Here is a 23,446-nt window from a genome sequence, read left to right on the forward strand (position 1 = left end):
GTTAGATTGCATGCAATCTGCATGTGGACCTGCACATTGTATTGATTAAAACAAGTTCTTTATGCAGCAGATATCAAGGGAGATCTGAGCACTGTAGTTGGCAATTTTATTCCCAGGTTGAATTGGTCCATGACGTATTTTTGAACTCCAGTAACCAGACTGATATGTAGTATTTTTAAAAAATACATTAGAAATAAGTTAATGTCTGCAATACATGTCCAAAAACTGCAAGTATTTAAAAATCTAAATAATTTTGGGAAGAAACAGAAAAAAACCTGTTCTTTAAAAGACAGGAATAAAGGAATTACAAAAAATGACTGTTTTTGTTAATAAGAAGACATTGATAGAAAAATTAAGCTCTTGTAAATTTATTTCATATGATAAGCCATAGACTGAGCACAATATTTGGAATTATAGTTTCTATTATTAGTTTAAAATAATTTTATAGGGCATAAGAACAATATTCTTCTATATATGTTTATCTATTTTTTTTTTAAAAACCCATAATTTAAGCCTGTAACATTATTTTAAAGACACTTTACATTGATTTCTGTATTCCTTTAAATTAAACTCTTCTCTGTCCTTAAAGTTTCATCTTAAACTGAAGATTTCAACTCTCTTAACTTTTTTTAAAAAATATACAGTGTAACTTTAAGAGGGAGGATTGCATTCTATTAATTATTTAAAAAGTTCTTGAAAACTTGTCAAGATAATTTTAGATAATTAAAGGATATGTCTGAAGTATGTTTATCTTAGTCATAAAACTATGCATAATATTTTTGCTTTTGTAATCTTAAAATAGGTTATTTTATATTATATAAACAATAAACAATTTCAATTTTGGAACAATGCAGTGATTTTTTTCAAGACCTTTTCCCATGTGGGGCTCCACATTTATTCAGGAAATAACAGGACCACTGTAAAGAATTATTATTGCACTCTTTAGGGGAATATGTATTTTATTCAGCTTCCACTCCTTTAAAAAAAGTGCCTAGGAAGATTTCTCATCATTTAGCACTTTATCTTAAGATTTACCTTAAACACATCTTGAGATAAAGTGCTACTTTAGAGAAGTATTTGTCTACATTTGCAGTGTGCAGTGGTGTATTAACCATTAAACAGACTAAGCACATGCTTAGGGCACCAGGCCCAAAGGAGGCACCACAGAAACTTTTATGTAGCCAAAGCTTGGCTTCGTTTGTATGGTATGTACAAAGGATGCTATTATTTTTGTTAAAATATAATACATAATCTCAGGTATAAACCTACAAGTAAATATGGGAAAGTACTAATCTATGTTATAACCTAAAAACTAAACAAAATGTACTTGGGCTAGGCAATCCAAGAGGGGGAATGGAGAGAGAAAGTCCATAGCCAAGCAGTTCCAATCATAGTGGAAGGTAGAAATGGCTTTTTAAAAAACCTCTGACTAACATTTTAATTTTTCCCTCATTGGAGAGAAAGTAAGCATACCAGTTTATTTCCACCTCTGTTTCATAAGTAGGAAAATAAATGGGGTTTGACTTTGAGGAAGCCAGCTTTCACCTGTTTCCTTTTTGTTGCATTTGATGTTTCTCATTTCTGTTGCATGCCTGATTTTTATGAGTTTTCAATTTATATGGCTTCCCCCAACAAATAACGACATAAACACTTTTTAAAGCAATATTTTGTTACTTTATTTAGATAGGCATCCCATTTACATTTCCATTCTGGTATTTCTGGTACCAACTACCTTTGTTGCATGCTCTGTTTCTGGTATATTTTTTGTATTACTTTAATTAATCATTTTTACTTGCTGGTTTATTATTGTTAGCTTCCATGAACTAGAAAAATAGATTTGAAATAAAATATTTTCCAAACAAAAGTAATTTATAATATTCATGTCTTCAAAGAAACTTCAAATAAGTAGCATTTGTAAATGCAAAGGAACTGCGCTCGCTACACTTTAACCTGCACCTTTTTTTATTATTTATTTATAGACTGGCCTTATTGTTGCCTGTTACCAAGGGTATGTGGATATTGTAATAGCCTTAGCACAGTGTCCTCATATTGATGTAAACTGGCAGGACAACGAAGGGAATACAGCTCTAATTACAGCTGCTCAGGCAGGTAAGGATATTTGCTACTCATTTAATTTTTATGTTCAGTAGTGCCCCTTTGTAATTGTGGTCCCTGTGATGAGCCAATGAATATCAGGCTTTTTCCTTTTTAAAGAGAGAGACAATGTAGACCAGGCAGTTATCATCCACTTAGATTGCTCAACATAACAAGTAAAATACATGCTAGACATTAATGCACAAAACAGATGGGTTGCCAGATCCAAAGGAAAGCTCTTAGCTATAGAACAACCCAGCTTTTCAATATTTAATCAAGATACCACTCTGTGACACTCTGCCCAAAAAATAGTGAAGCCTCTCCCCAGAGAGAACTTCTAGGCTGCCTTTATTGATATGATGGCAGTTTTTTTGATTTGGCATCCTCCCTAGCCCCCCAGGAGTGATGGTAAAAACTCGATTGCTGGCTTCTGCAGCTAATTACAGTGTTACCCAAGACACTCTGTGCAGATTAAATGTGAGGTCAATTACATTCAACAGCACCACTCCCCAGGTAATAGTTCCATTGAAGTGTTAAGGGAACCAATCAGTGCCTTTCTAAATTTGGATCTCACCCCACATCCTCAAAAATCAGGGATTAATTTCCATGCTCACTTATATTGATGATATAGATATTGTTTCCCATACCTGCGTTGTAATTTTCGGGCTTTTGCTGACCATTGCCTAATTATAGGATTGAAAATAACCTATGCAAAAATAAAGGTGTTGCTTTTCATGAAGCATATATAGAAAATCAAGGGGGGCAAAGGCTCAGGGATTAAAGTCAGCTCTCGGTTTGAGACCTGAGCGCTGCGGGACAGGATGAGCTCCTGTTACTTGCCCCAGCTCCTGCCCACCTAGCAATTTGAAAGCTTGTGAATGCAAGTAGATAAATAGGTTGCACTTTGGTGGGAAGGTAACAGTGTTCTGTTTGCATTGACGTATAGTCTGGCCACATGACCATGGAAGTATCTTCGGACAACAGTGGTTCCCTCGACCAAGAAACAGAGATGAGCACCACCCCCTAGAGTTGGACCAAACTGGACAGGGAAAACCTTTACCTTTATATGGGAAATTAATAACCATCTCTAGCAAGTTAAGGTATTTAAATACCTAGACTTCAATTTCCAAATATCCACTTAGTGGGTCAGGTCACAGCTCAAACAAAACCAGCTGCAAAGGGGATCATTTGCTCCCAGCAGCATCTATGTTTTCAAAATGAGCTATTGAGTCTATTGTTGTTTGGTGCCAGGTTTTTGCTCATATTCTGGTGATTCCCAGTTTAAACCCCCCAGTGTAAATTCCCCAGAACTTTTATCATGGGTTGCTCACTCCACTTTAAAAGCACTTTTCCAGTTAGACCTTGAATGCCCCTTTACTGCTAATAAAAGTGGAGTTAAATACCTTAATATGATATGGGATAACTATCATTTAAAGCAAGGCTCGTCTTTTGCGAAATGGGCAGAGGTTATGCTGTCATTATTATTATTTCCTTTGTGACTCCACCCATGCCAAGCAGCAGAAAACTTGTTGCCAAAAGTGTCACTGAAAGAGGCATAAAGTGCTCACAAGAATAGCGAAATGGGTGATTGCTCTCTCCCTCTCTTACACAGGCTGGGGGGATATATTTCTTTTTGACTATGGGCCAGATGATTTCAGGTGGTAGGCCAGATCTGGCCTTTGGGCAGAAAGGTTGCTGACCTCTTGTTTCAAGGAAAAACATTCTCTTAAATAAACAGATGTCATGAAATCTTCAACTGGCTCATTCAGATTGATTAACATATTTTAAAGACTTGTGTGTAAGCCTAAACAGTTATTTGAAACCTTGTCATGAGGTATAATTTCTGGGCTAATCAAATGAAAGTTTAAACAAGTAGCATTTAGATAATTTGCTTTTATAGGTTTATAGAAAGTAGAAGTAGCTATGTTATACCCCATTTGTACTGTAATAAGCTATCGATAAAAATGTTATCTCCCTATAGCTCCACAAAAATAATCCTAAATAATACAGGATTTAATTTATTCATAGACTTTTCCCTCATTCTAAATCTCTAGTAAACTACATAAAATAATCCTCTGCAAAGCAACTTATATTTGCACAAAGATTTGTTGTGCCCTAGAGGCAACACCACTACAGGTAGTCCTCAACTTACGAGCACAGCTGAGCCCAAAATTTCTGTTGCAAAGTAAAACTTTCGTTAAGTGAATTTTGCCCCATTTTATGACCTTTCTTGACACAGTTGTTAAGTGATTCACTGCAGTTGTTAAGTTAGTAACATGGCTGTTAATTGAATCTTGCTTCCCCATTGACTTTGTCAGAATTTCGTAAAAGATGATCAAATGACCCCGGGACACTGCAACTGTCATAAATATGAGTCCATTTCCAAGTATCTTAAATTTTGATCCTATGACCATGGGGATGTTGCAATGGTTGTAAGTGTGAAAAATGGTCAGTCACTTTTTTCAGTGCTATTGTAATTTTGAACAATGACTAAATGAACTGTTGTATCTTGAAGACTGTATTTGCCTTGATAAAGTAATTTGCACTACCAAAAAGTTCCTTGTCTCCCACTTGACACTTACAAAAAATAGAACACCTAGGAGAAGGAAGAACACTTGCACGGAACCACCTTTCAGCTTCGGCGAGTCTTACTGGAGTAGGCACCTCTCAGCTGAGTAGCTTCTCCAGCTGCATTCCTCAAAGCCAGAGGAAGCTTCTGTGGGTGCGGTTCATGTGCTGAACCTCTTCCAGTTTTTGCAGTGGTTGAGAATGTTGAGGAAGGGCTGAAGATGTCCTGTTTTTTAGGCATAATTGATAAAACTATCCTGCAATCTTTTCCTGAAAGAAAGCCAAGGAACCAGGCCAAAGGATCCAAGACCGCCTATTTGCCAGAATATAGTCTATTGTCCATAACTAGGTCTCTGTAGAGTTTTCCTAAGGATAATCAAGAAGAGAAGATCACAAGTCAATCCTAATTTCCTGTTTTATAACCTGAGTACATGAGAGAGATTAACAAGAAGCTCAAAAAGAATCTCTTTTGCAAACAACACCAAGGAATGTCAAAAGCAGGTATAAATCAACACAACAGTCCCCCAGTGTGGCCTAATTACTTTCCTGAAAAAGCTTTTATCCTGCCAGCTCTTGAATTCAGGCATATACACTCTGTTCTTTGCGTCTGTAACCTCTTTTGGACAAGATTTGTAGATTCTAGTAGACCATCATCTCCAGCTGTATCTTTCCTTAAGACAGGTTGCTATCTCTTCAAGCTGTTCCTCTTTAAGATGCCATGTTTTCTCAGAGTCCAAGAGTTATTAACTCTTCATCAGAGGAATCTTGAGAAGCAATATGACAGTAAAAAAAAAAAAGTAAAGTAGTCTCAAGGAAGAGCTTCAGTTGAATGTTCATGGAAGCAAAATATCTCTTTGAAAAGAGACCCTTTGTGGGCAGGATTTTCCTATGCATAACATTTAGTATGAACAGAAACATTTTAGAGTTATAAAATACATATCCAAAAAGTAAGGAACCTTGTCTTTTTTTCTTCAGTGTACTGTGCATTTTTATTCCAGAACTTAAGAAACTTATTCCTTATGTGCTAAGTATGTTTCAGTTTGATATTGGGGGGATTAAATAAATCAGATTTGCAAAGATACTACTTATTTGCTCAATTCAGCTGACCTCCTGAAAGTTTGTCAATTATTTCTCCAGGTTGAATAAAAGCTCAATTATTGGCCTTTATAATAAGTTCATGGAGAATACAAAAGTGCCAGAGTAATAATAATTAAAAAGGAAAGCTATTCCAGCATAGATTTAATTCTAAAACCTGGTGTGACTGACTAAAATTCGGTGAAGAGATGGGAAGAGTGAGAGAAAGCCTTCTTGTTGCATCTTACAGATCCTTCATGGTTCATGTATAGCTATATCTGTGCCAAGATCTACTGAGAAAAAAAAAGAATTAATACATTTTGAAATCTAAAAAGAGAGAGACATCAAGGTTATTTATTAGCAATTTATATGGGTCAGGGATTGTCCAAGTGTGGGCCCTCAAGGGGAATTTGAGGCAGCAGATCAAACTTCAAGTATTTTCCTTCTACTGCTTTCTGAGCAGGATTACCAATCTCATGCGAAAGTATACTGAATGCCAACTCAGGCAATGGTTCTAGAACCCTGTGTGAAGCCTGAATGTTCCTGGTCTTTTTTTAAACACTTACATAGAAACATAGTGGTCCATCAAATCTGCCCATTGAGTTTGTTTGTTTGTTTGTTCATTTTCTTTTTAATTTCTTTGCATTTGCTTTTCAAAGGTGGAGTAATCCTTCCTGAAGAGCATAAGCAAAGTATTGATAATCTGATCTGACATTGACTCTAATTAGCCTAATTAGCTAATTCCCATTCAAGATATAATATATTGTTAAATATAATAGAATATCTAAAAATATGGTTATAGATGAGGAATTATATTTCCAATAAAATAATAATTACATAATACTGTAATGTGTATCATTGTTTTAGTTGATATATTACATTTAACATTTCATTATTAGAAGTAAATGGAATATTGATTTCTTGCCCATGTTAATTAACAATGAAATCATCAGTTTTACTAATTGAGTGCAGGTTATATTGTGCAAATCTATTTTATCATTTTAAGGAATCATAGTATCATTGATTGGGGATTTTAGCATTAGAAAAGGAGTCAAGCCTATTCTGGCATATTGCCATTGGACACAGGTTGGCCAGATTCCCATCACTTTACATGATTTATGAGAAAAAGACAGCATATAAACCTAATAAATAAAAAAACAAGAAGAACACATGGGATTCCTATATATTCCTTTATAACACTGGAGATGAGCCCATGGATGAGTATCCAGCAGCCACTATCTGAGACTTTCAGATAAAAGCTGGTAAAAGTCAAATGTTTCATTGTATCTGATAAAAAGCAAATACTGGACACTAGAAGCAAATTTTGACCTCACTTTTTATTTACTGAAACAGATCAGCTCAGTAACCCAGGATTAGGTATGATCAGATACATCATTTTTACATTAAAAGATGGAGCATATCCTCCAGATTATTTTCCCATAGGGAGTGGTGTGCTAGAGCTGGCTTCTGCCAGCTTGTGAGAGCTGATAGTTAAATTTTTGAGAATTTAGCCAGCCTGTTGAAAGTAGAGCTGAGACCCCCGCCTATTGCACAGTCTGCTCTTTAGCACCTAGCAGCATGCAGCAGCAATGGAGCTGCAGATCCAGTTGTTAAATATTTATCCCCATGCCAATACCCATGTGCTTCCTAAGCGCAATAAGCTAACTATAGGCGACACATTTACATATTCAAGCATTTGAATGAAATGGATTTCCATCCCCCATAGGCAGCTGACAAGCAGTTACCATTCATGCTATGTGCTACTGTTGCACTTAGTTTATCTCAATTCCCATTTTCTACCCATTATTGCTTTGATAATTCAGCTTGGTTTTAGGTTATTTTTGCTAAACTATCTTTGTTATTTATACATGTGGAATGGCAGTGAAAATTTTGCTTCTTACAATTTGCTAAGTTTGAATGTACTGTAATGTTTTATTATTTATGTGGTCTGTACATATATGTGAATGAAAAGGAATGGATATTGTTGAACATTTTTAAAAAATCTATTAAAAAAAGAAATAACTTCTGTTGTTGATCATATAGCTAATGATGCTGCAAATATTTCCCATACTGTTAATAAAAAAGAAGAAACCTACAAAAAATTAAACAGGGACAAAGTAATTAAGACATATAAATTATAAATTAACATTAAAATGATTTTTATATTCATTTTGTGATCAATAGGTTCTGATTTTAAAAATTTGAATAGATAATGCAGTTGTTACCTGTTTAAATGAAAATTCTTTTCAAACTTTCTTGATACTTTTGATTGACATGCACTGTAGATTGCAAAATAAAACGAGACTCACTGGACTGCAAAGTAAAATGAGGGAATATTTTTTATAACTTACAGTAATTGAGCTACTTTTGTGATGTTACCCATACTGTATAACAAACAGTATGATCAACCAGAAAAATGGCAAGTTAGAAAACTGATTTGAATGAGGAATAATGGCACTAAAGGTTTATCTTGTTCTATCAGATTGGAGACAAGGAATTGATGGTTTAATTGGTCTTCAGCCTATAAGTTCCCCTGCATCTATAATTTTCCCCGTGATAGATTGTCCCTTCTCATAGATTTCCTACATATTGGCAAGCAAAAACCAGTCCTCAAATGAAGATTATAGCTTAAGATTTGTTGAAACTATTTCTAAGAATGAATATATTCTGATTTCCAAGTTTATGTATTTCATCATTTTACTTATATCCTCTGTTCCCCATGCTGAAAATTGGAACTCTGGCCAGTTTGGTGTGGTAATTAAAGATACTGGTCTGAGAACTGGAGTTCTAGCCCCATCTTAGGCACTAAGTCAGCTGGGTGCCATTCCTTCTCTACAATGAAAAGGAAGTAATGGCAAGTCACACCTAAAATATTGCCAAGAAAACTGCAGGAATCAAGATCTATGTGGAGAACTATAATGCATGGGCAGTAAGACAACAATTAAATAAAAAGTAAACACATAAATAAATACTGATGTCTCTATCCTTCCCATTATAGCAAATCCCAAAGCATCTCATTATTAATAGAAACCATTGATTACAATCATGTTTATTTTTTTTTTGCAATATTTATAAGACCATCCAACTCAGTGTGATTCAAGGCAGCAGACAACAAACAATAAAGAAAAAATATATAAAAATAAACAAATAAAAAATAACGAGCACATAACTGAATAACCAAAAGGGGACTCTCACTCAAAATATAAAGGAGAATAAAAAATGGCATATGTTATTCAAAAGTGGGGGGAAGACATATATGTATCATGGTGATAACAAGGAACGCCTGGATAAATTTTAAAAGGTACTTCTAGCAACAAAAATAATTGCAGCCAATTCACAGATTTCAGGAGGGAAGGCCTTCCTCAATGAAGTACCACACTGAGAAAGTGCCTAAAAATAACTGCAAGATAACTTTATGAAGTTCTTGACATGCAAAGGAGCTAAAACTAAAGTGGAGACGTGTTTCTGGTTAATATTAATAGTAAAGGTGATATTTTTGCCAAAGGAGTTCGGTTTGTGTTGACCGGGCTAATATTTTATCGAATCATTATTCCAAGATTCTGAAGCAGCTTATTTTAGTGAATTTCTTGTAGCAGTTATGGTCTTTTAAGAAAATCTTATACACAGCAGCTTGCTTTTTGAAACATAGTCCCTCATTGTCTCGTATTGTTAATATAGGGACATCAACTTTCACTTCATAACTCTTGAATAACAACTTCAAGCCCTCCAGATTTTGTTTAAATCATTTATTTTCCATCAGAAATATATCCATTTCTCTAAGACAACCCAACATTTTGCTTATAAAATTTGGCAAGGATTATTGTGTTTCTGTTAAAATATATGCTATCTAATTGCCTTGTTGTCTGTTCTGCAGCTTTATTAATGTAAAACAGCTTAGTATGTAAGCATTCCTATTCCTAATAAATAACTGGAGATACTTTCAAGAATATAGACAGTGTGCCTACAGAGGAATTCTTGATGGCTGCCATAGAAATTATTTCTGACCCAGGAACAAGATTGTATGAGTAATTTTAGTTAACATTTAGCCTTTTATAATTTAGTTCTTGTATATTTACTATTGTGTTCCAGAGAGCTTATGAACAGATAATGTAATGTTCATGGGATGCAAGCTTCTTCTTGCAGCCATTCGTAAGTCCCCCAAAGCCTTGCCCAATGATTGGGCACATCTCTTAAGAAGGAAACAGTTTCACAGAATCCAATTATTTTACAGACTGGTGTGGTGGTGGTTTTGATTTTGCTCACTTGCACACCACACACTTCCAGCTGTGCAGCCTAGTTCTTAATATGCCACAAACTAGTACCAGTCCCTGACCCAGGGGCTGGAGAATCCTGTGCTAAGCAGTCTGGCAGGGATTTGTTTGGTAAGAGTCAATGGGAGGTATCCTTGTTGTGCATTTCTTTAAACTTCATTTACCTGAGAAGGAAGCATAAGTTTGGGGAAATTCAATGTCTCTGAACTGACCTTGTATTTCCTTCAGCATTGTTCAAGGGTTAATGGCTCTGGAAGAGAAAAAATTACTCTGAAAGAAAAATGTAGCTTCAGATAAGGGAAACAAGTGGGGTACATTCATTCCATGAACATCTTAGTGTCTGTGCCATTTATGTTTCAGTTGGTATTTAAATATAAGACTTGTTTATGTGTATTAGAGAAAGAGAAGAATGAAAATTTTCCTCTGAGCCTTAGCATATTATAATTTTAAAAATCCTACAAAAATTAACTATGTAATATTTACACTGATTTGAAACCAATATTCTTTTTTTGTTCTTTTTGTAGGACATATTAACATTACGCAATATTTACTCAACTACTATTCCGGTCTTGATATTGAGAAAAGGAATGCATTTGGATTTACTGCACTTATGAAATCTGCAATGCAAGGCCGAAGTGAATGTGCCAGAGCCTTAATATTAGCAGGTATACTGAATTCTTTCTTTCATTGTTTTCTTTCCCATTGAATTGTTGTACATTATCCTCAATGAAAAACTTTATTTACTTTCAGAGCAGGTTTGATTGTCTATTATTTAATGTGCGCAGTAAATATAGGATTTGGTTCCATAGTTATATTCTTGAAACCGTTCATCATCAACAACTCTTTATTCAGTTATAGATCATCATGTAGAATATAGTACTTGCAGTTATTTAAATTAACGTCAATAGAATTTAAATTAATCATGACAGTTTCCCAATCATTTCAGTGGTTTTACTATTAAATCAATCCATTTTTTTCATATTACTGTTTTCTACCATAATATTTCTTAGGATAAATCTCAAATCAGTAGGCTAAATTATGTAACATATTTGCTGTATATCATAAATTGTAAAAATAATAAAATAAGCATTTAACAGTTTTCTGCAAACTGTACATGAAATTTGCAGTGAGAGTAGCTTCTGTGAAAAATCCCGATGCTAAATTTGGAGAGAGTTTTGTGCAAAATAAAAGCATATATTTCTAACCATGAATAGCTGGAAGGGCTTCCGGTTTGCCAGGCTTCGGTGACAGCAGGGATTCGCTTTCTCCGCGATCCCTGCTGTGCTAGCCGTCTTGGTGCCTCCGATCCTGACAGATCTGGAGGATAAGGCTGCCCTGTTGGGGTAGCTGAAGATAGGGGGGATCCGGACAGGGGTTGAGGGGTATTGCAGACCCCCTCCCCAGCCGGCAATAACCCCCTTTTCTCAAGGCGGTGGAGCGGCGGTCTCAATGGCTGCCACGAAGAAGCCGGCAACTGGATTAAGAATGTGCAGGAGGAAGAAGAAGGAAGTTTTAAAATGAAAGTTTTTCTTGGCTGAACCGGGACTTTAAGGACATATCTAATACCTGGAAAATTACTATTCTTTTTGGATGCTACAATGTTTCTAATGGAGGTTCTCAGCGGCGAAGGAAAGTGTTGAAAGATAAAGTTACTCTCCCTCCCTTATGGAACTAACAAATGGACATGGAAAATCTGCTCTCTAACAGAAGATAAAAATTTGAAGCCCTTTGTTACAAGTGGGAAGGGAGAGGCTTGGGAAAAAAAAAATTATTCCAAGACTTTGTTGGAGGAGATGCTTTGAAGATAAAGAGATTAGAAGCTAACTGCAAAAAAGATTTAAAATATAGATTGGTTTTTTTTCCCTAATTGACTTTACCCCAGGAAGAGAAACTGTAAAAGGAAGAAGTTTGTGCTTTGCCTGGACTGTTTGATGACTTTGGGACTTTGGGATTTTAAGTTTGGAAATATTTGATTGGCTTAATAACAAGAAGAGGATACAGAAAAAGAAGAAGAAAAAGTTTATAATGGCTCTACCTCTTGATGAACTAAAAAAACAATATCTAAAAATAAGGAAAGAAGGCAAGGACGCTATGGGAGAAGCCCTTTGTTTTGTAGATATGGCGCTTGCTATGTGTCAGCAAATTAAACAACAGCTGGAAGAAGCGGAGGAAGAAGAAGCCATTTTTAATGAATTAAATAGTGTGATTAAGAAAGAAAGGAGAAAGAGAGGAGGAAAAAGGAAGGGCTTAAGACATAAAAAAATATCTATGGAAGAGAAAAATAAGATGCAAAAACAATATAATGCCAGAAAGCAAAAGGAAAGAAGAATGCAACAGAAAGGGGAAGCCAAGAAGGTAGAGGTTTGGAGAGGAGTGGGTAAAAAGTCTAGGTGGGCCAAGAAAGAAAGGGAAAAGGGGGAAAAAAGTTATAAAGGTATAAAACAAGATGGGAAAAAGAAAATCTTTTTTAGGGACAAAGGGTAATGTATGATTCTTTTTTAAAAAAGGGGGGGATTCTGCATAGTACACATGATAGTATTGTAGCAGTTGTATTTGTATTAAAAACAGAAAATTAGAATTTTATAAGATTTAATAAAAGATCAAAATATTAAGGTACAATGTTAAAATGTTTAATAATGAATGATTTTAAGTTTTAATAAAATATTAAAGGAAATGTTTAAAATATTATTTTAATTATAGAGTTTAATGGGCTAATGTGTTGATTATTATAGATTTATTATTGTAGTATTTGTTTTTGAAATAGTAGAATGTACTAAGCAGAATCAGATTGGGACTTAGGTGTTATTTCAAATTTCAATTTAGGGGTATGATAGAAAGGCATCATACTCTGATTAGTGATTTCAGGAGAAATTATTCTTTTTTTATATTGGGAATGAGATAGATGTAAATGGAAAAATGGACAAAAGATATAAAAATATTGTCTTAAAGTATGATGAAATATATAAATGGGGAGGAGTTATATAGAAGATATAGAATGGTAAAAAAGATAGGTAATGGTATATAAGAAGAGCATGAATTTAATTGAAGTCCATACAAAAAGAGGTAATCTGGGGCCAAGTTACTTTCTAAAAGGAAGTTTTATGTTTTTTGTGCTTTATGTGTGTGTGTTAATTGAGAATTAATAAAATCTCGGAGGAAGGCCACATGAGAACAACTGTAAACAAGCCAGAGGAAAATATAAATGTGATGAGTGAATAGCAGATAAACTAGAAAAGAAATGTGATTGAATAAGAGTAAAGTAAAATCAATAAAATTTGCTTTAAAAAAAAATAGCTGGAAGATCACTGCACTAAATTTCTATTAAAAATGGCATATTTAATCTCGTCAACAAGAAAATTTAGCCTGGAAAATGAAAGCTGTTAAAACTGAGACGCTAAGCAATACATAGAAACAGGATGGAACTCAGTCTTCTAATTATCCTGTCTTAGCATCAGAAACATAAGTTTCTCTGAGTGTCTTTTCTGCAAGTGTTCAGTTCTCTACTACATGGCTTTTTAATAGTATTTAGTAATATTAGTTACTTCTTAGATTTTCTTTCTTTTTGTTTCTTTTGCCTTTTATGCACATGGAACATGAACTTCTGTTTTTCTGCTATTCGACTCAATTGTTAAATTCATAGACACTGAAGAGCACGGGGCAGTTGCCTGCATATAACTATATGCCTTTGGTCATCTGTGTTATCATGCAAACTATCCACTTTTCCCATCATTACTGTACTAGCCCAGCTATAAGTAATCCTCAACTTACAATCATTCATTTAACAACCGTTGAAAGTTATGACAGCCTCATAAAAAAGTGACCTACATCCTCTCCTCAACATTTTGACTCTTGCAACACCCTTGCAGTCACTTGATTGCAATGCAGGTGCTTTGCAACCAGCTTACATTTTGCACTCACATAAACATGATTTGCAAGGTTCCCCACTAGTATTCTGATAAGCAAAATCAGTTGGGGAAACTGGATTCACTTAATGACCACATTATTCGCTTAATAACCATGGTAATTTGCTTAACACAACCACGGTAAAAATGGTTATAAAATCCAGTTACATGATGAATTGCTTATCAACCGCATTGCTTAGTGACTGAATTTCCAGTCCCAATTGTGTTTGTAAGTCAAGGACTACCTGTAATTATAATATTCACAACAATGTTGAAAAACAGTATAGGAAAGTAATGATCTATCTTAGTCCTCTGTGGGTAAAGGGAGGGGCAGGAATGCCAACTTGTTTTACACTTTCTAAAATGTTTCACGCATTTGCAGAATAATAAAATGGCGAGAGCATTTTGCTTACAGGTTCTTGTAGAACTTGAAGCAGTTCTATAGGGAATCAACTTTATTACTAAATTGACCTTAAAAAATAAAAAAAATAAACAAAAATTAGGAAATCTTTTCATCACATTTGGAAGTGCCACAATATTTGAAATTATATTTTTATATAATTATTTGCTGACATTCACAAAGGCAAGAAACAGTGATGGGAAAGTCATTACATAAGCCAGTTGCTTCTCTGCTTTGGTGTAGTTTTAGATCTATCTTTCACTTGTTCTTATTATAGTCTGATACTGTCTTAAATGAATCTCTTAATCATTCATGAGATTAACCTAAATTCATAGACTTACCATCTGTTATAGCAAGTATCCCTTCTGTTTGTCCTTTGGTTATGTATCTAGGTTTTTCAAAGTGAATTTTGGAGATTGTTGAGTTTGTTTTCTTTCCCATTGCATTGTGCTTTGAATGAAGAAAGATCACAAATTCTTTTTTTTTTCTCCCCCTTTTAATGGGATTCATTGTAGCTTTAACATTTTCATTCTCTTGATCATTCTCTATTTTGGTCTCTAACAACAATGCAGAGTTTATAATGGAGGAAAATGTGTGCAAGCAGGTCTCGCAGATGGTATTCATTTAAATACTATGCTGTTTTTTTAAATGCTGTCTTCACTGCAAAAAGTGTTTCCTCCTGACAATTTTTTACCAAATATATTATTGTACTTTACAATGAATTCAAAAGCAATGTGTTATACTGTAAATAAATTGTTAGTTTCATGGCAGCAATTTTAAGAAATAAAATACATTTTGGTGAGAGATTTTAAAAACATTAAATTCCTTTAAAATAAAACTCAATTTTACTGTCAGCCACTGAAAAATCCATTTTGGTTAGACTCTGTTATCAAAAAAGCCAACAGCACCTCCTAAACAAAGAAAAGAAATTGTTAGCCTTGAGTTCATGAAAGCTAGAAGTGAAAAAACTGAAAAGAATCTGATCTATGTACAGGCAGTCCTCAGTCAATGATTGTCCTGTTTAGCGACCATTCAAAATATGATGGTACTGAAAAAAATATTTTTTCAGTTTTCAAATTTATGGTGGTTGTAGCATCTTATGGTCATGTAATCATGATTTGGGAAATTCATAACTGATATGCATTTATGACAATTGCAGCTTCTCATGGTCATGTGATTGTCATTTGTGATCTTCATAGCTAGCTTCCAACAAGCAAAGGCATTGGAGAAGCCAGAAGTAATATAAGTTGTGATCATGTGTGATGATCACGAGTGTTTAATCATCACTTAATAACTGAGTCATTTTGTGACTAAGTTGCTTAGTGACCAAATTGGCTATCTCCATTGCTGTGATTAATTTAGGATTACTTATATTAGACTTCAAAAGAGCAAATTCTGATTAAGTCAACGAAGAATTAGCTAGGATACAATTACTTGACTACTGTGAAGGAGAAAAGTATCCAAGGAGGATGAAAAATCCTGTGAAAGTGATACTGGAGTCTAGACTATAAACAATTCCTTCAGGAAAGAAAAACGGGATACATCTAAGGCCATTAGCATGGCGTCATGCAGTGCCATCTAAAATGCTATCAAGAAAAAATATATGTAAAGGGAATAGAAGGAGAGGTATCCCAAAACGTCTCTGCAAGCTCCAGGTCCATTCATAGAAAAGACATGTACATTTTGTTCCAACGATGAACTCCAATATTGTCTAACCGAGGGGTGTCAAACTCAAGGCCTGGGTGCTGGATTCAGTCTTGAGGGTGCTTAGATCCGGCCCATGGGGCCGGCCTGGAAACAGCAAAGGACCAGCCTGCAGTGCCTTTGCCAGCGAAAACAGGGCTTGTGGAGCCCTCACGCGTCCCTCTGCTCTGTTTTCAGCCACAATGGCCTCCTGCAACCCTCTGCCAGCAAAAACGAAGCGCGGGGGCTGTGCATGCCCCCCCGAGATCTGTTTTCACTGGCAGAGGGCTAGCAAAACAAACTAAAAACAAAACAACAGGAGAAATGTTTCCCCTTTTGCATTTGAGCATGCAAGAAAGGACAGGAAAGGAGAAACAGAAAGAGGAAAGACAAAGAAAAAGAAGATAGGGAGAGAGCAAGGAAGAACAAATAAGGAACAAGGGGAAGGAAGAAGAAAGGAGAATGAAGAGGGAAGGAAAAAGAAAAGGAAGGAAAGAAGGAGATTATAAGAGTGAGGGAGGGTTTCAGGGAAGTCCTGCATTAACACTTGGCCACTACAGGTGCCCCCAACATAAGTCCCATGTCAAGCCCACCATGGCCATGCCCCCCTGCCCTCTGAGGTCAAACCAACCCTGATATGGCCCTCAATGAAATCGAGTTTGACATCCCTGATGTAATCTGTGCAGGACAGTCTATGTATGGAATATTTACTCATTCCTAGAGTTCTGTTCCAATCTGGAATCAACCTCCTGAAAAACACATTTTCTTTCATGCTTGGAATACTAAAAACATTTTGCACATCTCTATATTTTATATTGGAGTAACAACCATGAGAAAGGCAAGACAGTAAATCTTTCTTTCTCTTTCAACCTTATATTGAGAGCAGGTATTTTTTACATTCACTGAGAGGACTGGAATAAGCTGGTGAAAAGAATGAGCAATGACTGTAGAAACTGCTAGTGGAAAGCATGAATCCCTTTCCAGGTCAGCCTGGACATTATCCATTGATTAGGAGAGATTTCTTTCTTTCTTTCTTTCTTTCTTTCTTTCTTTCTTTCTTTCTTTCTTTCTTTCTTTTTTATTCAATATTTATAAAATTAAAAATATATATATACATTTAACAGCATTGTTTGAGCAATAGATATACTTGTATTTTCCTTCTGATAACGTGTTATACGTTGTCATAATAATTACTTCGTACTTTTAAACTCTACATATGCATACATATAATTTATTTACATTTGTTTACACGTCACCCATATTCAAAATGTTACTGGGTCATCAGACATCACCTTTTCTTCAGCCAGTCATACCAGATATCCCATGTTTTGTAATATTCACTGTCTTATTATCTTTTAGCAGTTTAGTTAGTCTATCCATCTTGGCACATTTTATTTATTATCATGTTTTCTGTAGGGGTCGTAGTCAATTTCCAATTCTAAGCAAAACTTATTCTAGCTGCAGTTATAATATGCAAGATCAGGTATTGGTGCTTCTTTTCAATATTTGGTTCTAACATGCCTAGTAAAAAAATTTCCGGTTTGAATTTTACTTTCTGTTTTGTTATATCCTCTATCCAAATTCTAATTTTTTGCCAAAATTTTCGTGCATGTGGTGTGTCATATTAGAGAACATTTTGGCTAACTTCGTCGGTGGTGCCAGCGATGAAACATTTTATATAAATTCTCTCTATAAGAGACCCACATTGTTAACCTATAGCTTGTCTGCCAAAGATGTTCCCACTGGTCCAAGTTGATATTGTGGCCCACATTTTTAGCCCAAGTTATCATGCATTCTTTGATGGTTTCCTCCTTCATTTTATAGTGTAATAGATACTTGTAGGTTTTACTAATCATTTTTTTTCTTCTCCTTGCCATATCTTATCTAGCTCTTGTTGGGTTGTATAGAAGCTGAATTGTTCTTTGTCCTTGTTGTAGTGTGCTTGTATCTGTAGGTGAGGCCACTATCCTATCTCAATTCCCTGAAGTTGTAGTTGATTCCTAGTTTTTAATGCTCCTTTTTCATTTAACAAATCTCTGTAATTTATGATTTTAGTACAGTCCAAAACATTGGGATGTATTACTGCTTCTATTGTTGATAACCCTAGTGGCACCTTTACATAATGATTCCTTTTTATTTTTCTCCATGTATTAAGCAAAACATCTCTCACCCAGAGTCTTTGAAAGTATGAGTGGTGTTTACTCTTCCTGTCCCAGATAAATGCATGCCAGCCAAGTTGTAGGTCAAAACTCTCTAATGTTAGAATCCTTATGTTTGTCAAATTGATCCAATCTTTAAGTCATGTGGCTACTGCCACCTGGTAGTACAATTTGAACTCTGGGAGACCAAAGCCTCCTTTCTTTCTAGTATCTTGTAATAGTTTGTATTTTATTCTGGCTTTTTTCTTCTGCCATATAAATTTAGAAATGTGTTTTAGATCTTTGAAAAATGTTCCCCCCAACTTGACTGGCACCATCTGGAACAGGAATAGCAACTTTGGTAGGACATTCATCTTAATTATTGCTATCCACCCTAATAGGGAAAGGTGAACTCTGGCCCAATTGTCTAAATCTTTTGATATTTGAGTTGTCAATTTACCATAGTCATCCCTTTTGATTGAGGAACACTTAGCTGTCAACCAGATCGTGAGATATCTTGTTTTGTTTACTACCTGCATGCCTAATTTGCTTGCTAATTTTTCCTTTTGTTTTTTTTTCTGCAGTTTTTCATTATTTATTTGTTTTTTCTCTATTAATTTTCAGCCCAGCCACCTTTCCAAATTCTTCTATTTCATTCATTAGTATGGTACCGTGTTTCTCATATAATAAGGCTGGGTCTTATTTTTTTTTGAGCCCCGAAAAAATGGCTAGGCCGTCTTTTTGGGGGTGACTTAATTCCCCCCCTTGCATCTTTGGGCGGGCGGCGACGGCTTGGATGTTGACCTCGGCGTTGGTGGGGCACGCAGGCAGCACCATATCTGGGTGTGCGATAAGTATTTCCTAACGGCAAGCCCTCCCACCATTCCCCCACATTTCGCATGTTTTAATATAGGCCTTCATTTGGGGGGAGGGGCTTAATTTCATTTCATGCCTATAAAACATGCTGGGACTTCCTATTGGGGGAGGCCGTATTGTTGGAGAAACAGGGTACTTGCTTCTTTTGGGTCCTCCATTATGAATGCCATATCATTGGCAAAGGCTTGGAGTTTATTCTCTTCTTTTTAAATGTTTAGTCCTTTGATATCTCGGTTTGTCGTATTTCTGTTAATAATATCTCTTCTGCTAGTATGTACAGCAATGGGGCCAGGGGACACCCTTGCCTCACCCCCTTATTTATCTTTATACTATCCATAATTTCTCCATTCACTATTATTTTTGCTGTTTGTGTCTTATACAGGTGAAACTCAAAAAATTAGAATATCGTGCAAAAGTTCATTTATCTCGGTAATGCAACTTAAAAGGTAAAACTAATATATGAGATAGACTCATTACATTCAAAACAAGATAGTTCAAGCCGTGATTTGGCATAATTGTGATGATTATGGCTTACAGCTCATGAAAACCCCAAATCCACAATCTCAGAAAATATAGAATATTGTGAAAAGGTTCAATATTCTAGGCTCAAAGTGTCCCACTCTAATCAGCTAATTAATCCGTAACACCTGCAAAGGGTTCCTGAGCCTCTAAATGGTCTCTCAGTCTGGTTCAGTAGGAATCCCAATCATGGGAAAGACTGCTGACCTGACAGTTGTGCAGAAAACCATCATTGACACCCTCTGTAAGGAGGGAAAACCTCAAAAGGTAATTGCAAAAGAAGTTGGATGTTCTCAAAGTGCTGTATCAAAGCACATTAATAGAAAGTTATGTGGAAGGGAAAAGTGTGGAAGAAAAAGGTGCACAAGCAGCAGGAATGACTGCAGCCTGGAGAGGAGTGTCAGAAAAAGGCCATTCAAAAGTGTTGGGGACTTTCGCAAGGAGTGGACTGAGGCTGGAGTCAGTGCACCAAGAGCCACCACACACAGACAGATCCTGGACATGGGCTTCAAATGTCGTATTCCTCTTGTCAAGCTGCTCCTGAACAACAAACAATGTCAGAAGCGTCTTACCTGGGCTAAAGAAAAACAGAATTGGTCTGTTGCTCAGTGGTCCAAGTCCTCTTTTCTGATGAGAGGAACTTTTGCATCTCATTTGGAAACCAAGGAGCCAGAGTCTGGAGGAAGAATGGAGGGGCACACACTGCAAGATGCTTGAAGTCCAGTGTGAAGTTTCCACAGTCTGTGTTGATTTGGGGAGCCATGTCATCTGCTGGTGTTGGTCCACTGTGCTTCATTAAATCCAGGATCAATGCAGCCGTCTACCAGATTTTGGAGCACTTCATGCTTCCTTCCGCAGACGAGCTTTATTGGGATGCTGACTTCATTTTCCAGCAGGACTTGGCACCTGCCCACACTGCCAAAAGTGCCAAAACTTGGTTCAATGACCATGGGATTACAGTGCTTGATTGGCCAGCCAACTCGCCTGACCTGAGCCCCATAGAGAATCTATGGGGCATTGCCAAGAGAAAGATGAGAGACATGAGACTGAACAATGCAGAAGAGCTGAAGGCCGCTATTGAAGTATCCTGGTCTTCCATAACACCTCAGCAGTGCCACAGGCTGATAGCTTCCATGCCACGCCCCATTGAGGCAGTAAATGCTGCAAAAGGGGCCCAAACCAGGTACTGAGTACATATGCCTGTTTATACTTTTCAGAGGTCTGATATTGTTCTATGTACAATCCTTGTTTTATTGATTGCATGTAATATTCTAATTTTCTGAGATTGTGGACTTGGAGTTTTCATGAGCTGTAAGCCATAATCATCACAATTATGACAAATCACGGCTTGAACTATCTTGCTTTGCATGTAATGAGTCTATCTCATATATTAGTTTTACCTTTTAAGCTGTCTTACTGAAATAAATGAACTTTTGCACGATATTCTAATTTTTCAAGTTTCACCTGTAGACTGTCTTGATGAGTCCCAGAAAGTTTTCGCCAAATTTCATACCGATCAGTTGATTAATAAGAAATCTCCAATTCAAATTATCAAAGGCCTTCTGTGCATCTAGGAACATCAGTGCTATTGTTTTATTTGGGTGCATTTCATAAAATTCTAAGACTTCTAAATTGATATCTATCTATCTATCTATCTATCTATCTATCTATCTATCTATCTATCTATCTATCTATCATCTATCTAATTAATGCATAGAATTTATATTTCTGTAGGAGTGCATGTGTGTACTTCTATGTTTTTGTTGTAAGAGAATGGTTGGTGTATGCGGATGAGGTAATCAGTCAATGTAATTTGAATTCCTTAAGAAAATTAATTTTAATCAGTGATTGTTTCATTCTACTTTGATTATGCTAATCTTCATAAGACTACAATATTAATGCAATGTTATGCAGAGCATTATATCAGTACTGTACTTCAAACTTTAGCATAGCTCAAACCTTATTATCAGACTATCAACCATGATAACTAACAATAGCAATCACGAACTACAACTTTTACAACCTCTCAGTTCAAAACACATACAGCATGACGTTAATTTCTCTCTCTCTCTTATTTCTTTGAAGGAGCAAATATTAATGCAACAGATCCAGGTCGTGGATTTACTCCTCTAGAATGGGCATGTTTCACGGGAAGAATAGAATCTGCATATCTTATACAGAGACTTATGGATAAGCCATGTGCTGAGCAATTTTGTGATCAATATTTGCTTGAATGGCCAAAGTTGAAGGAACTTCTTGCTAAGGCTGCAGATTCAAAAACTTGCTTGCAGAAGATCTCAGCAACTTTGAGATCCATTGTAGATTTCAGAACTTTCCATGGTCCTGAAGAAGATGGGGTCCTTGATCACATGGTTAGAACAACAACAAGTTTAAGAAGCTCCTTCGTTGCCATAGCTTGCAGAACTGTATGTCCTGAAAGTCCTCCTGCTGTAGGAAAACGTAGGCCAGCTGTGCAAGAAATTCTTAGGAAACAAAGAGCTAAAGAACTTCAAACTTTGGAGAGTGGGGAACATTTTAACAGCTATAAGAAGTTGTTTCAGAATTCCAGAATTATACTAGTCTCCAAAAGGAAGGAACGGAGGGCCAGCCTGCAGCCTTTCCATTTGAATGTGCCCCAGGTCAACGTTGTGGTTCAAAGGAAAGCCAGCCTGTTACCACTGCATTTGTTAAGAAGAAGCAGTGTTCGCCCTGGACTTTTCATCCCCAGAGTCCGTATAAGTAAGGCACCTCGGCCTACTTTCCAGCCAGAGGAAGTGCGACGGAAAAGTAATGCCAGTGATGGGACCTACTTGGAGATTCCCAAATGGAGATATAAGGAGCTGAAGGAACAAAGGAAGAAGGCTGAAGAAGAAAAGAAAAAAGCCGAAGATTTACAAAAACCCACCTTACCATCTCTTCAGAAAAAAAGAACTTAAGCCAAATTGCTTTTGGTACCAATAAATGAATTGACAGGGCATATTATATAAATTTAATAAAAGGAAGGTGAAACTGAAGATCACATTTGTTTTAAGACAGGGGTCCCCAACCACCGGGCCGTGGATCAGTACCGGTCCGTGGATCATTTGGTACCGGGCCGCAAAGAAAATAAAAATAAAATAAAAATGGCGGCTTTCTTCGCCTTCGGTGAATGCTGCTGGGATCAGGGATCAAGGACACAAATGAAAGAAGGGGAGGGAGGAAGCAACCAAAGCCTGTCCTGCTCTCCGGCTCAGCGGCTTCGGTTTCCTCCCGCCTCGTTCCTCTCTCAGTCACTCTCTCGCTCCTCCACCAGCCCAGGAAGAAACTGCTTCAAAGAAGCCGGCAGGGTGGCTTTTCCTGTCGGCGCAGCTCCTCCAAGTGCCCGTTCACCCCCACCCCGCTGCCCGCAGTTCAATCCAGTGCTCCATTCTGCCTGCCGCCTGCCTGCCTTCGTTTCTGGTTGTTTCGGGGTAACTTTGGCTGAGAATAATAACTATTCGCCTCTTTTACTCAGCCGAAGCTGCTCCCAAACAACCAGAAACGAAGGCAGGCAGGCAGGCAGGACGGAGCCCTGGATTGAACCACGGGCGGCGGGGTGGGGGTGAACGGGCGCTTCAGAGGAGCTGTGCCGACAGGAAAAGCCACCCTGCCGGCTTCTTTGAAGCAGTTTCTTCCTGGGCTGGTGGAGGAGCGAGAGAGCGACTGAGAGAGGAACGAGGCAGACGCCTGAGGGATGAGGCTGAGGGAGGCAGGGCTGAAAGGCAGGGCTTCTCAGCCATCCTGCAGGGACTTGTCCTGAGCCTCCCTGAACTTGGTGGTTTGCCGGCAGACGTTTTATTACCTGACTAGGTAACAACATCAGATGTTATCTAGTCAGGTAATGAAACGTCTGCAAGCAAACCACCAAACTCGGACTCCTCCCCCTCCCCCCCCTCATCCTTG

General features: G+C 36.8%; 1 protein-coding gene across 2 annotated transcripts in view; it reads left to right on the forward strand.

Moving 5' to 3' along the window:
- The window catches only part of ANKRD33B (ankyrin repeat domain 33B), a 46,243-nt gene extending 23,438 nt beyond the window's left edge, over nt 1–22,805 (forward strand). The window contains exons 2-4 of one of the 2 annotated variants that reach the window (XM_026700910.2): nt 1,980–2,109; nt 10,532–10,672; nt 21,611–22,804. In XM_026700910.2, coding sequence (XP_026556695.2) covers nt 1,980–2,109; nt 10,532–10,672; nt 21,611–22,461 — 1,122 coding nt within the window. In that variant the 3' untranslated portion in view covers nt 22,462–22,804. Of the gene's footprint in view, nt 1–1,979; nt 2,110–10,531; nt 10,673–21,610 lie in introns of both variants that reach the window. The other variant, XM_087930689.1, reaches the window with a different exon arrangement.
- The last annotated feature ends 641 nt before the right edge of the window (nt 22,806–23,446 follow it).

Source organism: Pseudonaja textilis, chromosome 3 (assembly GCF_049901715.1).
Source record: "Pseudonaja textilis isolate UNSWEBS1 chromosome 3, rPseTex1.2, whole genome shotgun sequence".
NCBI classification, from domain to species: domain Eukaryota; kingdom Metazoa; phylum Chordata; class Lepidosauria; order Squamata; family Elapidae; genus Pseudonaja; species Pseudonaja textilis.